This window comes from Euprymna scolopes, chromosome 7 (assembly GCF_053919585.1).
Source record: "Euprymna scolopes isolate OS-2025 chromosome 7, ASM5391958v1, whole genome shotgun sequence".
Lineage (NCBI taxonomy): Eukaryota > Metazoa > Mollusca > Cephalopoda > Sepiida > Sepiolidae > Euprymna > Euprymna scolopes.
Genome location: NC_136488.1, coordinates 37,010,139 through 37,027,565, shown reverse-complemented (window position 1 = coordinate 37,027,565; position 17,427 = coordinate 37,010,139). Strand labels below are relative to the sequence as shown.

Sequence of the window (17,427 nt, the reverse complement as noted above, 5' to 3'; positions counted from 1 at the left end):
GTGCTTTTTCTCTGGAGTTTTTCCATCCTTTCGGACTCAATTTCAATGGCACCAACATCACTAACTCTAATTTCTGAGTTGTCTGTAATGAGTTTATCTTATTTGAATCTTCAGTAAAGATTTTTTTCAATTTTTTTCTTGTACCAACCGAAAAACGCGATGCCATCAACATATCGATGCTATCACGTTTGTATGTGTGTAGGGGGCATATGAAGTAGGTCTCGGATTATAGGCTTGTTTATATATATTAACCCAACCCAACCACTCACTTCCGTTGGGTTTGTTATTCTTAATATGATTTTTGTCAATATATATTTTTATTATTGCTTAGTAGTGTTTACAAAGTACCATTTCAAATTACCTATAATTAGTCTGTATCATATGGGTATGTGGGTTAGTTTCTGTGTGACATGACCGACCCAAAGGGCAGTTGGGCTCCCCAAGGGAGGGAGCGAAAACTTAAAATTCGCTATAAAAAAACGGGCAAACATAACTCGTTATTAAATATGGTACGCCCGGGCGACAGCAAAAATCCCTGCTGAAAGAAAATACAAAATAATAAATGATTGTGTTTTATTCATCTTTGTTTTATCCGTCAACACCAATGTCACTTTAAAGGTTGAGCGAAAACATATGCAGTGAACTGGTACAAATAATGCGAATTCATATATTGGAGAAATATATATTTACATCTCGAGGATAGTTCATCTGACCTAGGGATCACGAGTGTGACCCCGAAGGTCTGGTAAACAGCTCGTAACCTTTGCAGGTGTGATTGTGTGGGAATTCTAAAAGAGGCCCAATCTAGACATGGCGGAAGTGACACTGTTGTTGTTGATTGGTTGGAGGGAACATTCCCACATTATCTCGCCTGTACTATATAATCATGTGCAAAGCCGAAAAAGTCAGTCAGAGAATCAGTCAGTAAGAGTCATTCGATTTCGAAGTTAGAAGTTGAAAGTTATCGCATACCCCCTTTCCACGACGTTTCGTATTACTAATGTCGCACTACTAAGAAAGAAAGACAGAAAAAAGAGAGAAGGCCTAAAGACTAATTGTCGACATATAAACTCAATACTTCTGAATTGTAAGAGCATTTGTATACATATAATCTATCTATCTATCTATCTATCTATCTATCTATCTATATAAATGAAACTTTTGGTATGTTCGTAATTGATAATCTAAATAACCACTGGACGGATTGCTTCGACATTTTGGTATAATAATTTCATCGTACTCATGCGTGTTTTTATATATCTCTTTTCAATTATAACATTATACTCGATTTTTCTTTAATAAATAGGTTGTTTTCTTTGTAACGATATGGCTATTTTTTTATTTGGGGAAATCTAATTATCATCGCCCGTCGTCACGTGACATCACAAAAAGGATAATAACAAAAAAGATATACCAAACTGACTTTTTTCGTTTAAAAATTAAATTATTCCCATTTCGTTAATAAAATTGTTTTTTTTTTTTAATCTTCCATCTTTTTTTATATATAAAAAGTGAAGTTGCTGAATGTTATTCTTTTGATTACATTCGTTTGGGGGTTGGGGGCACAATTTAAAAAAAGATTAAAACGGAACGAAATTTAAATTTCCGTTCCATTTTTACAACAACCGTAAAACAGTGCATACTTCGCAAGTTTTATCGTAAGTTATAAACATCTAGATCTACTTCCATATCATATTAGAAACCGAGCGACCCCTTAAAATTCTGGTAGCTGCATGTCAAATATGCTTAAAATATTAAAAAAAAGAAAAAAGAAAAATAGAACCTCTCCCAAACATACTGGCAAAAATTTGGTTTCGTCCTTCCCTTGAGTGTTTCCAATAAGAAGGATTGATGTAGAAACTGAGCACTTATTAAAATTCTTTAATTGTTGATTTTTTTTTTTTTTTTGCATTTTGATTAAATTTGTTAGTTTGCAATCGCTGAAAGTCCACTTCAAAAATTGAGCAAAAGATGGAATTAAAGAGAATAGTATTCATTCAGAATTTGACCCGAATCCTCGGGATTTCAATTATGATTCGGGTTCGACCAGCAATCACCGGAGTCAGCCGAGCGTTGTTCAAATGTTGAAACACTAAATCAACATTTTATTTGCTTTTTTGCATAATTAATCAATGATGGGGTATTTCTTCTGTTTATTTTCTTAACATCTGTTGACAAAAAATAATTTGTACATCCTCTTGAAAAAAACATCAAACTTTTTCTACTTTCACCTAACTATTTACAGTTTTTATATAAAGCATTCGTTTTTTTAAAATAAAATTTGTTTTCAAAAAGAAACGTTTACTGCCAATTTTCTTAAAAAAACAAAAAAATGTAAGTTTTCTTGAAAAACAACTTTCACCTAACAATTTATGGTAAAAATTCATCTTTTCTTGAAAACCCCCAACTTTCCTTGATATAAAAATTGCAAAAGGTAATAAAAGTATAAAAACAATATAAAATGCAAATTTTCTTGAGGAATATATATATATATATATATATATATATATATATATATATATATATATATATATATATATATATATATGTAAAGAAACTAAGGAAATAGATTACATTATTAAGGCAAAGTATTTTTTAAAGATTTATATATCTACTTATTTTCGTATCTTTATATAAAAAAATTTCAAACTAAAAAAAAATTCAAACTAAATATCCTTTTAAAAATTTTCGTATCTTTATTATATATATATATATATATATATATATATATTATATTATATTATATATATATATATATATATATATATATATATAAGAACAAGTAGTTAATAAAACATGCTAAAACACTTTGAAAAAGAGTTAAAAACATATTTAATTTTAAAAAGGAAGCACAAAATAAATGGATAGTCCTTAATCCACGGAGTTTCGATGGAATACTTTCCTTCTCATCAGACGGTAGGATTTAGCAAAATGCGGGATCGGATTTTGCTTGCAAAAGTATTTAATGAAACTACAAATAAGTCATAGATCTTACTTGGTAACAAATAGTGAAGCAGAGGGAATATGGTGAAGAAAAATGTGATTTCGCGTGAATTGATAGTCTGGTGAAGGATAAAATATCTAATAACGGTAAAATCCCAAAATCCCAAATCCCCAAAAATTGGTTAAATTTCCATTTTCACAAGTAAAATCCAAGGGAATTGCGTAATTGGAAGATGGTCCAAAGTAATCCAAAATGCAAAAATCCGTGGAATAATTCACAAATGGGTACAAGGAAAAGGGAATGAGTTCAAATAATATTATTAAAATAAAAAGAAAATGTGCGTAAGAAAAAGAATTTAACACGACTGTCAAGGCTGGGCTGATTTTGGAAGAAAATTCAAGGTTTTTGTTATTTCTTATTTATTGTGTTTCTATTTTTTCCGGTTTGTTTGTTTGTTTGTTTTCGTCTACGTCTGTTACTTTACTCAGCTTAATTCGGTGACTGCCGGACCAGCCCGAACCATAATTGAGAAAAAATCCCGACGATCCGGGTTAAATTATGCAAGAGTACTAAAAATATATATACGGGATGTCCATTGTACTGGTCGGCCGATAAAAAGGGTGCTTCCTCCTTATTGTAATGTAATCGGCCAACCGAAAAGTTGATATTTAATTAAAAAAACCATGATAACTCCTTACATTTTTTGTCAATTTCAACAACAAGCAACGTTATCTACCTAATTGTCATGTCACAATTATTTCGGTCTTTCATAGTTACACGAAAAAATGATTTTGGCTGTTTGTTTTGTCACGTGACATGTGACGTAAGCACAAGAGAAAGAGCTAAAATTTCTAATTTTTTTTCGATAACTATTTCCTTTAATCATTAATTTCTCGCTTATTGGTTTTCGTAAGTTTTGGCTATTTTCATTACTGTGACATGACAATTCAGTAGATATTATTGGTTTCACTTGCAAATCCATATTTTGATTTCCGAATATTGCAACAATAAAGAAAAAGCACTAAAATGTTGACGAATATTCTCATTCATAATATTTGAAAGCAATATATTTTCTTTGAATAAGAAACAACGGTTTACTAAACTATTTCCATTTTAAAAAACTTATCATTCAATATTTGTACGTTCTTTTTTTTTTCTTCATTCCGAATTATCATTGGTCTCCCACTTACTTTGTTGGTTTATTCTTTAAACAGTTTTCTTTCCAATTTTTCCATCGATTTATTTTTGATGAAAGAATATACTTACATACAAAAAGAAAATCGGCAAAATTTTTTTACTATACGAGATTTTCCAGTGCGTGTTAACATACATGTTTATTGTAAAATTAAATCCTCATGTTTTCCCCTCTATCCCCCTAAGGAAGAACGGGCAGTGGATGTTCATTGAATGATATAAGCGAATATACCATTTACACTTAAAATATTGCACGTGACAATTCACTTGGCGTTTGCAATAACCATTAACAAGATTCAGGGATAATTTTTACATTTGTATGATTTACACCATGATTGCTTCTCACATGGACAAGTATATGTTGTATATGTTCTACAGTTGAAAAATCAGACAATCTCTACATCTGTACAGAAAAAGGGACACCTCAAAATATTGTGTATCTACAAATATTGACAACATAAATATAAGACATATATATTTCGTCTTTTTTGTTTTTTGTGTTACATTTTAATAAACAGAGCCACAGCAACGCGTGGCCGGGTACAGCTAGTATATATATATATATATATATATATATATATATATATATATATATATATATATATATATATTGTGTTTAAAAATTCATCAGTAGACTAGAAGAAGCTGAGTTTGCTTTCTTTTCTTTGTGCGTTGAATTGTGAATTACTGTTCTTTTTCCTTAGCGAGCGACCGACTTAGCGAGGCGACGGCATATCAACTCTGACGCAAGAGGAATTAAAAAGCACCGGCCGTGAATGGAAGACTGACCAGGTCAACCAACGGGTCCTAATGCATTGAAAAGGTCACATCTGATCATTGTCGATCAGAATAGTGACTGGGGCGAGATCAGAGGTCACATCTGTACTCGAGGACATTTTTTTTTTTTAAACTCTGCCCGTTTTCGTCAGTGTCATGCTTTGTAGGATGTTAATCCATCGCTTTGATTCCAATTTGTCCAAGTTTTTCCTCAGATTTTAAGAAAAGTTACCTTGTGATGTTACAATTCTTCATGCTACGGTTGTTTTTTTAAAATTGTTATTATTATTATTATTATTATTATTATTATTATTATTATTATTATTATTATTATTATTATTATTATTATTATTATTCCCTACGGCTCTCTTGCAAGTTCCATCAGCTTCATCCTGTGATCTACTAGGTCGGCGAAACCCACTACTCAAGTTGTTTCTTTCTTGTTGATTATCATACTGTCTACTACGTTTGTCCATTTATATTTCCATGTTCTAGAAAATTGTATATCTTTAATTTTCCAACATTGGCCATATTTGTATCTGTACCATTTGTATGTTTATTTGCTTAGTGTTACTCTTATTCATCCCAAACAAGGCACATTGCCAGTTGGAAGTAAAGGGCTACTATTTGCAACCATATCTACAAGGACACTATGCAGGGAGTTGAGCAGCGAGATGTGTGTTCACATTACATTTGAACTTCCACATGTCAGTACAGTCAGGGAAGTAGGACACCAAGAGGGAATTTCAAAGTCTAGAAGTCCAAGGGAAGAAGCTGCTAGAAGCCTTTCTGGCATCTATGAGGCCTATAAGGTTGGATTTTGCTCTTAGACCGGTTTGTCGGATATATGTACGCTGAAGGGATACAAATGCAATAAGTTTGTGAGAGTACATTCAATGAAGCATTTTTAAAACAGACTCAGGCATGCAAAATTTCAGCGATGGGACAGGGGTTGGAGCTTGATTGACAGTGCAGGATCTATTAGATTTGAGACTCTTTTTAGACCCTATCTAAGAAGAATAGGCGAGTGGAAGATGCACCAGCCCAGATGTGGTAAAAATACCCCATTCATGAATGAATAGTGGCTCTGTAGAGATACAGAATAGTTTCAAGCGTGAATAATTTTCTAGCACGGCAAAGGGAACCTACCTTCTTTGCAGCCGCCGCCTTGGCAATGTCCTCAATGTATATGTTCCAATTCATGTTGCCTGTGAATGTTAAGCAGAGGAGTTTGAACGATAAACTCTCAGGTGGGGTGTTATTAGTTATGGCTATCAGTGGCTGAGAAGATTTCTTGTAATTGCTAAAGGAAAGAAGCTTAATCTTAGTAGCATTTACAGCCTCATTTATATACACGTGTTAAATTTTAATGTTCTCATACGTGTTCAAGCTTGTTGTGGTTGACAAAATAATTTTGAAAACTGTTCTGTCAACTGAAAATAGAAGATAAATTGCTCAATTGCTAAAAAAAAAAACTGTTTTCATAATGACACTCGATTAAGAGTCGTAAATAACAAGTCTTTAACCTAAAGAACGCATACACTTAAAGAAACCAGATATATCTATTCTATAAGATTAAGTCAGTTGGAATTTTGCCACTAGACTTACATAGTCTATAAGCTGGCAGATTGATATTTGATTCCGAGCAAACATTTTAAACTATTGTTGACTCATGCCTTTTGTAATAAAATACGTATTTAGCTTTAATTACTTTTGAAAATGAATTATTCCAGGTTATATATCTATAAAAGTGAGAATGAGTGTGTGTGTGTGTGTGTGTGTGTGTGTGTGTGTGTGTGTGTGAATACTTTTCAACCTATATACTCAACGAATATTTGATCTACGGACTTGAAATTTGGTATATAGGCTATTCAGACATGTGGAAAACATTTTAATCGATTTTCATCCGGGAAAAGGGCTGCTAAAGGATAAAAATTGAAAAATTGGTACTTGGGGTGGTCATCGGACTTTTATCTATTTGTCAACTGTTTCACGAGCTTTAAGAACAATTTATAAAGATCATGGTAAGCTGGTTTAACGGCTATCGTACTTGACTCACTGTAGGTTTCGATATCAGCTCGAGTATTTTATTTTACTTACAAGAAGTAAACTGTTTTAACAAAATGTAATACTCGCATGCACATGTTTTGGTTTCTTTCCGTGTTTTTTTTTTACTTCATTTTTAAATGCATTTAACATTACGTTTAATACCGGGCAACGCCAAGTTCATCTGCTAGTACAGAATATTCTTTTGCCATCATCTTAAAAGAAAACTGTTTTCTTTTGCATTAGTAAACAACTAATTTAACGTAAACGGTCTTAAATATAAATATAGATAACGCCATCTACTTTGTACGTACATTTTTACTATTATGTTCTATGGGTTGTAATTTGCTTTTTATACCATCAATGCATTATTTGCCTTTTTAATTGACGTTATTTACTAATATTTGCTTTAATTGACCTTTGTTTATATGATTTTAGATTATTACGTACAATTATTTTTTCAGTTATTCTCTTTTTACAATTTCTGACAGAAAGAGAGAGAGAGAGAGAGAGAGAGAGAGAGGGAGAGAGAAAGGGGGGAAATAGGATTACTTTTATATATATATATATATATATATATATATATATATATATATATATATATATATATATATTCAACACTAATAGAAGTTTTAGATTCCAATGGGAGAAGTAACAATTTTAAAGAAAACACGTCATCAGATAAATGAAATTTAAAATGAACTTTAGCACGCGAATTTTACTTAGTTACATACCAATTAATGTAGTTGAATTCTTTGATTATCATGGCGGCTATCAAGTTCAATTACAGCACATTTCTCAACCGTTTTCGCCAACTCATCCTCTGGCCTTCTTCAGATGGTTAACCGTGACAGGATAGGAATGCTGAGTCTTATAACTGTATCCCCAGTAATTACTATCTTCCATAATTGTTGTCTCACCACGTTTTGGTCTGCTTTGAGTAGGATTGAAACCAATATCTTCAGACAATGCTCACCTGGAACCTCATATTTTAAATCTGATATTTCCCGAAAAGTCATATTTTTATAATAGTTGATTAGTCTTGACTACAGTAATAGTATAATACAATCTAGTAAGTCGCCTTAATGAACGGTTGTTCATAGTCGTAGCTGTTAATATGATTAAACTTTAGGCTTTCGACGTATCTTTCCACGTATCTACCCAGGCTGCTATAACCGTCTGTATTTATGGCTTACACCAGCCAGTCATATTCTTATAAGGAGGGACCCGGATGTATTCATAGTTATTACATGAAAATCACCCCGTAGAGTATTTCCAGATAATGATGTGTGCTTGGTGACAAAGTGCTGAATTACAGACGAACCTTTTGAGAAACAGGTGTCAATTTTATTATTAAAACAATCAAAGACTTCATAAAAGATGCGTTGTAAATGACTTTTTATCAGCGGAATTTGTCGAATCGTTTTTGGTTTTCAAGTTCACTTTGATGTATTTCTTTCTGTAATACTGCATTTCTTGCATATTCTGTTTACCTCATCTGAAAAAAAAGGGCTAATTAAATAAGTAGTTTTAATATCAGCGTGTTCTTTGCGGAATTGATGATATCGATTTACAAATAAAGTTGTATTAATACTACTACTGCATCGAGTTGAATGGATTACCTTCCTTTGATTTAGTGTGCGCGTTCGGTCGTGCTAACTAATTAAGGCAGGGGCAGGTAGAATTACGGTATAAATTGAAGCCATAACAATCAAACAATCTTAATTTGTATGTAAGCTTCCTTAGCGGTCAGAATATGACGCCATTTTTAATATCATAAGTACAAATAGGAAAAAGTAAAAGATAAATGAATCCGACGTTGTATTATTCGGATTACTGTTCTCGTCTTGAATGTTATTTGCACGATCTTCAGGTGTATCGTGTTGAACTCAAAATTTTTCCGTCAAATTCGGGAATCTGCATGGAATTTCGAACACAACTTCACGAAGGTAGGCTGTTTGGGTAGAAGTCTTAAGTAGTTTACAGTTGCGTTTTTCGTATTGCTTCCACTGAGGATTAAGCCATCAACCTCCAGACGATTATCAGTTAGAACTGAATTTAACTAAGTATTTATTCGTTATGCCCTGATTCCTTACGGACAATTTTTTTTCAATATGGATTTTATATATATATATATATATATATATATATATATATATATATATATATGTGTGTGTGTGTGTGTGTGTGTGTGTGTGTGCGTGTGTGTGTGTGTGTATTATTTTATACTAGGTCCGCTTAGTAAGTGATAATCACCAAAGATATGTACTGTTTTTTCGAGTCAGATATTCTTTTCATTAATCTGCATGCTAATCTTGCAACCGATGCGATAAGCAAATTCTGTATCGATTTGGCGAATTAATTCTCGAGTGGATCAAGCTCGAGTACTTCGTTCGTCAGCTAAAATTATCTCCAAGAGCCTTTTTTTTTCAAGACGTAACAAAAAAAAATTTGCGCCATAATATATAACAGATTATGGTCGCAACCACGTTTGGTATGTTCTCGTTGTACGCGAACTTGGATCCGTTTGAGCACAAGGATAATGCCTTTATGCAAATTTAGGCGCTGTTGAGAGAACGAAGTGGAAGAATGAAAGACGGACGTTTAGCTCGACAGTTGCTTTTTTTTGGTTTTTGTTGTAGTAAAAGGAAACACAAAATAATCCGGTTCGAACCTGTGTTTTCTTTTTAAATTGAAATAATTTACGTGACTGAAATAATAATTGATTGCCTAAATACATCTTTCAGTCACGTGAATTATAAATTATCTTTCACAAATGTTGTAATGTCGTCGATAATTTACGATATAAAAATATGGATAACAGAGATACTTGCAGAAGGATACGGTTTCTCAACCACGTATCAAAGCCTAAAGCGATTTGAAGATAAGTGTTAAGACACTACCATCTATGGCAACACTTCAAAGGCCGTAAATGACTAAATGTCTCTGATTCTCTCTCCTCATATCTTGAGCATATCGTGCAATGAGGAAAGGGGTGGCTGGTTAATTTTAATGCATCTAAAACCAAGCGTCTATCTCTCCATCATCAACGCTCTGACCCCCGTCTACCATCAATTGAAATGAATGGCTCTCGTCTTGAGGAGGCTCTATGTTTTGACAAGTTTCTAGGTATAAAATTTTACTCCTGATCTGAAATGGAACACGTACACCATGGAATCATTCTACCGCTCCAGTAGACATCTCATTGCCGATGCAAGTTTCTATATGAGCCAAGTATGCCCAAGGATGGAGCAGTTGCCACGTCTGGGTAGGAGCAGCTAGAAGCACTTTATCCTACCTTGAAAAAGTTCAAAATAGACTGCGTAACCTAGTAGGGGATGTCTTTTTTTTTTCCATGCAACCCCTTTCTCACAGAAGAGATATTGCGAGCCTGCCTTTGCTTTATCGATATTTTCATGGCAAGTGCTCGTCCCCTTACCAAACTTCCACGAAAAACACTTACCTAGCTTAAACCACTATCTCTAATTTCACCCACTCTTTATCTGTGCCTACATCCATGAACAAAGCTTCTTTCTTAGAACTGTTCGCCTGTGGAACTCTTTTCCGTTTGCCTACTTTCCAACTGACTACAATATAGTCTTCAAGTTTAGCGTAAACAGGTTCTTGGTGAACCGTCCCCTTAAGTAATCTAATTTAGTTTCCAATACTAACGATTACTACGATATTTTCCCAATAACTTCTATGCAATCATTAACATTTATCCTCGAGTTGCTCCCGGGCCTTAATAAGTGGTGACTCTTTTGTAAAAAAAAAAAAAAAAAATACAGGAGTATTAAAAATAATTAATGGAATGAACAAAATTTGATTATTCATGCAAAGGATTTATGACAAATATCTGTCAACATTGGATTAGAAGACAACCATGTCATCAAACCCTGAAAATAAGCGATTGTTTATAATCAAATCCCAGTTTGTTTGGCCTGCATAAAATGGAGTCAGTAATCCACGCATTATTCAACGTAATCAACGGTGAAAATGAAATAACACACTCTTGAATGGAATGCGGATATAACCCTGTTGAAAGACCTGTTCTCATTCGATCACCGAAGTTAAGCAACATTGAGCCTGGTCAGTACTATATTGGTTACTATTTGTGATTACCTGGTGTTGCATGTATGGGGAGAGGGCATAATGTCACCTTCATAAGGACCTCATCGCAAAAAGATAATGGCGCCAAGGAACTGCGCACTGGCAAATAAGGGTTATCCTCTATACAATGTCTATATTTCTTAATGCGAGAAAAGCATGAAGTTGTAGTGCGCAATAAACATACATAAAAGAGACGAATGGAATGTAAAAAAAAAAGGTACCTCGAGTACTAACTGCCCGGTTTTATAATTGTCGCCAGTATGAAAAAATTTTACATTTTCCGCGATTTCCCTTCTTAACCCTGGTGATACCAGACCAGACTGTGTGATGATAATGGTTTTATTTTTCTCAAATAGTAACCCCTTACGTTCAAAGTGGCAATATGCCTTGTCTGAGGGTAAAAAGGAGTAATAAGAGAAAATAAAATATTTTCATCATAAAAACAAAATTTGTTTAATTTATTCAATTTATTTATTTAATTTGTTCTAGCGTTACTGTTTTTTTTCTGCAAACTCTTTGCTAAAATTTTGTTGTTAAATTAACTTGAAAAATCAGTTGTCGTCTGCTTCTTATTTAAACATTCAAATAAAGCTGTACTAACTACTACTAACACTACTACTACTACTACTACTACTACTACTACTACTACTGCGTCTAGCTTGAGCGAATTAATTTCCTTTGATCTAATGTATGTGTTAGGGTCGTGCTAACTAATTAAGGACATGCAGAATCACAAGTTCAATTTAATTTTAATTTTGATGCAAATTTCCTCATGGCTCATAAAATATGACACAATTTTTAATATCATGAGAGCAATTAGAGAATTAAAGATAAAAGATAAATTGACGACACAAGAGAAAAGCAGATTGTTGGCAGTAGATAAACTTTTTATTTTTTTTAATTAATTACTTTGAATTTCTTTTCTATTTTTTTGTCGCACCTACTTTTTATTATTTCCTTCAGCACCCTTTTTCTTTTTCTTTTTTTCGTCATGTACTTTTGTGATCTTTTTATTTCATTTGCTTATTCTCCTCCATGCGTCTTCTTCTTATTATTTTACACTTTGTTGTTGTTGTTGTTGTTGTTGTTGTTCTTCTTCTTCTTCTTCTTCTTCTTCTTCTTATCTATTTCTTTTTCTCCTTTTCTTCTTCACTTTTTCTTTTTTGCTTTATTTTTTTTTCTCCCTTACTTTTTCATTTTTTCTCTTTTTTATTCTCTTCTTTTTTTCTTTATTGCTGTTTATATTTCTTTTCGTTTTCTTCATTTTCTATTCTTCTCTTTTTCTTCTAATCTTATTTCCTTTTTTCTCTCTTTTCGTTTTTCTTCTGTCTTTCCTTCTCCTTTTACTTCTGGCTATCATCACGCTAATAAAGCACAAGTGCCTAAAAAGAAACGATTAAATAACAACCATAAAAGCCCCCCCCCCAAAAAAAAACAATAATAATAATAATAATAAACGCAAAAAAAAGAAGATAAAATACTGATTGGAAAAACAAGATTTTCGCAAAAGACATGTAATAACTAACGTGATGGCAAGATTAGTTTCCCGGAGCATAAAAAAGGGAGGAAAAAAACGAATATATTCTTAATTTAGAAAAATCTATGCTTTCGCATAGCGCCAATTTATGGGGACGTTTCTGTATATTACACCCAACTGATGGATGGGTGCACCTGTTTACGCTTGTCGTGGATACGGCGGAGTGGGGCATGGAGAGGTCGTTGTTAGAAGGTAAGAATATTCTCTCCGGTTTGACAAATACTTTGATGAGAATCTTTGTTAACTTGCTGCTACGATGTGTACAGAATCTCATCGTCTCTTTCTCTTATCAATGAAATATATCTAGACTCAACAAAGCAGACGATAATGCACGAAGAGAAAGAGGTCGATTTGCAACATTTTCACCATCAAATAAAGTCTATATACATGCGAGTGTTTATACGTGCTGATCTTTTACGCGTTTTCCACTTCTTCATATGAGTGGCCGTCGATCGTCCACATCTGTTTAACTAAGACAAATGAAATCCTTTTCATAAAGAAACAGAACACAAGGAGACCTTCGCTGAGTTTTCTTCAAGGTTTTGATTCGGAAAAAATTTGTTCTGGAGAGAGAAAGAGACTGATGTTTTCTTAACTAGTTATTTATTTCTTAAACTTAACTTTCTACTTAACGAAATGAGTACCGGGCACGAATAGAGACTGGGGTAACATTCGCTGTGATTAATATTTTATTTACATCATTGTCAGTGTCTCGTTCGCGTGGCTTCCACAAAGGGACTGGTCTGAAAATCTTAGTTTTCCCTCCGCTTGGAAACATAATGTTATTCGTCATCGTTCGCCTCTTGCTTGACTTAAATGTTTGATCTCTGCCCCCTACCTCAATTTTACGTCAACCCTCTCTGGGAACAATTCTGTTTGTAGATTAAGGTTATTGCGACATGCACTAAATTTGACTTTTGTTAAAGTTCACACTAGCTAACTTAATCGTAGCGTCCCTAATATGCAACAGGTCAAATCAGAACTAATTTCAACACTAGTTTATCTAAAACCACTATCAATAATTCCCCCCACTCTTTTGTTGTGCCTTAACCTAAACGTGGAATCCATAAACAAAGCTTCTTTCTTAGAACTGCACGCCTGCAGAACTCTCTTCTGTGTGCCTGCTTTCCAACTGACTACAATATGATCGTCTTCAAGTTCAACGTGAGCAAGTTCTCGATGAGCCATCCTCTTAATAATCCGATTTACAAAATTTCCACTACTAACGCTTACAACGATATTGTCTTATTGACTTCCGTACACTCATTAGCCCTTATCATCAAGTAGCCTCCGGGCTTTGATGGGTGGTGACTACTTTGTAAAAAAAAAAAAATAAATAAATAAAATAGAAAGAACAAAAAAAGTTACAGGTAAAATATTTTGCCCCCCCCCCCCTCATAATTGCTATTATTTGAATAATGTAAAAAAAAAGGTCAATTACTGCTTTTGATAAAGATAGGATATGAATATTCGTTTACTTTACGCCACATTAAAAGTGAAATATATTATGCCGAATTAATCTAATCCATACAATTAAATCGTTCGGATTTTCTAAATTAGACCTAAATAGTAATACACCTGAAAATTGATATTGATTCTAACTTGTCTGCGTTTACTTTTTTCTTGCACTGTGTTCTTTGTACGAATATAATTTATTCACTAACGTTTATTTCTGATAATACTTAATCCAACTAGGAATATTTATAGCATAGTGACATTTATCTATACTCATCAAAACAGCTTACCGTTAATTAATATAACGATTTTTACTGTTTCGCTATCTATTTCGCCTATCAGATAAACAATTGCATGCGTTTACATTATAATCCTGCTCGGAATATTTATAAGATGGTGATATTTATCCATACTCACCAAAGCAGTTTACGCTTTTGATTAATAGATCAATTTTTTGCTGTTTCGCTATTTCAACTCATCGAAAAACAAATGCGATTACATTATGATTATAGGGCCATTTATTATTTTATCACATGTAAATATAAACAATAAACAAAACAATGTGCTTTTCAGACGATGTAACTTCCAAACGTTTTCAGGTATATCTTGTCGAACTCGGGAACTTTTCTGTTAAACCTGGGAATCTGCGCGAAATTTCTAACGAAACTATTAAATGTACACCCAAAAAGAAAAGTAGGTTTAAGGCTCTTAAAATCTATATGACAATTGACCGCAAGTGGATGAAGTACTTGGAAAAATTCAGTTGACAGTGATACTCTTCTGGAGGTTGCAGGTTCAATCCTCAGTGCTGCCGACACTTAAAAATGACAATTTTTAATTACTTTAGACTTCTAGTCATGGCTAATGGAACAAGAGCATACTATTAAATTAAGGATTCTGTTCGAAATTCCGTGCGGATTCCCGAGTTCGATAGAAAGATTCTCGACTTCGACAATATATACCTGAAGAAGGTCAGCGGTTACATCACCGAAACGTTGTGTGAAAATAACACTAAAGATGAGAATAGTAGTCAGAGGAGTCCAAATAATATGTAAACGCGAGCAGTTTTAAAACCATACGTAGATGTCCGAAAGATTTGAAAATAATAACATTCGGTTTCAAAATAATAATGCAAGTACAACTATGCCCGGAAAACGCAGAGTCGTGACAGCTAGTTGGAGTAAAAATAAAGTTACCGATTATTGCAACAATAAATTAGTGAATAAAAAGTAAAAGTCGCAATTGAAACAAAAAAAAAAGAAAAAAGAAAGAAAATAACGAAAAGAAAAGAAAATAACGAATTAGTTAAAAAAATACCCTGTTTTAGAGAAAATAATTATTATTAAACATAAAGAGTTATTATGTGGGACCATGCCCACTGGAACATTATGTAGGGATCGTTTTTCTAAGTTTTTGGAATTTATACTAATTTCGACATGACACATAAGTACGTAATAATGTTTTTACCTGAAATGCATTAATTTAAAATATCACCAATCTATACAATCATTTTTATACAATCATTTTTTTTTAAAACAATGTTTTGTTTGCTTTTTAAATTCCAATAAAACCAGACGATAGTGAACTTTTATTGTTTGTTTTATCCACCCAATCGGTATGCAGACAAATAATCACCCCCCCACCCACACATTTTCATTCAATATAAGCATTTCCATTGTTTTTGTTTCACTTGTAACGACTTTATTTTTGTCCGTGGGAAGCACCAGTGCTGCTTAGCACCACTGTTATATGACTTCTTTTAATCATATAAGTAAAACTTTTCAAACGTATGCTATAAACATGATTTAATTTAGTTGTCATGACAATTTCATATCTATCTGTAAACGAAACTACACCATATTTCCCCCCCCCCCAAAATCCTGTTAAATATGAAACACATGAGTATGTTTTGCATTATTTTATTAACTGCTCTCATTATTTACATTCGTACCTGCAACAGTTTTAATTAAATCAGGCTTTTATTAGTTCAAAGGCTAGATATGACACAAGGTCAAGTTTAATGTGGGAACTCAACAGCTTATGAACAATCAGTCAAAGAAATAAGGCTTTCCGACATTTTCTGGCAAATATACAACGAACTTGTCAGCCCTACCCTTGTTCAATATGGCGGAAAATATTTTGAAAAAAACTCTTTTGGGAGTAAGTCTATTTTTGCGAAAAAAAAAACACAATCTTTTTATTACTTGTCTCCCCACAAGATATATACTGCACACTCACGCTGACACACAGATTCCCGTTAGATCACCGAAGTTAAGCAGCGTTGCGCCTGGTCATTACTAAATAGATGACTATTTGAAAATACCAGGCACTGTATGTAAGAGGACGTGTCGACATCTTCCTGCAAGAACTTCAAAAACCTACCATTGAAATCTCTGCTGACCGAATTTTATATTCCCATGTTTTTATCGAATAGTCAGTTCATCACATGGTGTGAATGCCGTTGCTATATATATATATATATATATATATATATATATATATATATATATATATATATATATATATATATATATATATATATATATACTAGCAAAGATACCCGTGCTTCGCACGGAGCTTTGTTGCGCACTCGGGTACCAAAATCTGTGGGCACCTTTCCAGTAAGTTGATGTTGTAAGAGCAACGATTGCATAAGGTGATTAACATTTTAACTACCTCTTGTAGTGACTGAAATTCAATCAGGAACTTCACAAAACATTTTCATCAAAAAGGAAGGTTACTTGATGTTACATAGTAAATTTTTCATTGAAGTAATTTTCAACTCTTGCTTAAATTTTATCTTGCACATTCAATACTAAAAACTTACCACAATCAGATCATGTCAGTTTTTCCTCATATCCATTTCTCGAACTTTTCACTGAAGAGCCTCAGGGTAAACTACATTTCTGCTGCTTTGATTTGGAGCCAGAATGTAGAGTTTTTCTGAACTTCCTGTCCGGCTGATGGAGACGTAGAACATACCGTGACTGAAGCAGTCTGATGTCAAGTCTACGCCAATGGTGTTAAATGTCTGACCTTAACTTTTGTTTATGCTCATTGCAAAACACACCTTCACAGGAAATTGGAGTCTCCGGAATTTAAATGGAAGTTCTGAGTCCGATGGAACTAAGGGGATCCTTGGCAGTAGAACGGTTTCGCCTTTGTAGGGACCACAGGAAATGGTGGCCTCAAGTACATTGGTGTGCAATCTGGTGATAACACATCTGGTTCCGTTTGTTGTTTTTGGCGGTTCCAAGGATCGAAGAATCATGATTGGCGATCCAATTTTGAGATTTAAAATGTGTGGAGGCATTCCAGATATCTCCAAAGAGTTTAAAAACTCCACAGGGTAGTGAACAGCTTC

General features: G+C 33.4%; 1 protein-coding gene across 1 annotated transcript in view; it reads right to left on the bottom strand.

Annotated features, from left to right (window-relative positions):
* The window catches only part of LOC145279681 (DNA polymerase epsilon subunit 4-like), a 144,436-nt gene extending 138,210 nt beyond the window's left edge, over positions 1-6,226 (bottom strand). The window contains exon 1 of the mRNA XM_080130954.1: positions 6,065-6,226. Within this exon, the coding sequence (XP_079987080.1) occupies positions 6,065-6,118 (54 nt within the window). The 5' untranslated portion in view covers positions 6,119-6,226. The remainder of the gene's footprint in view (positions 1-6,064) is intronic.
* Between the last annotated feature and the right edge of the window lie 11,201 nt (positions 6,227-17,427).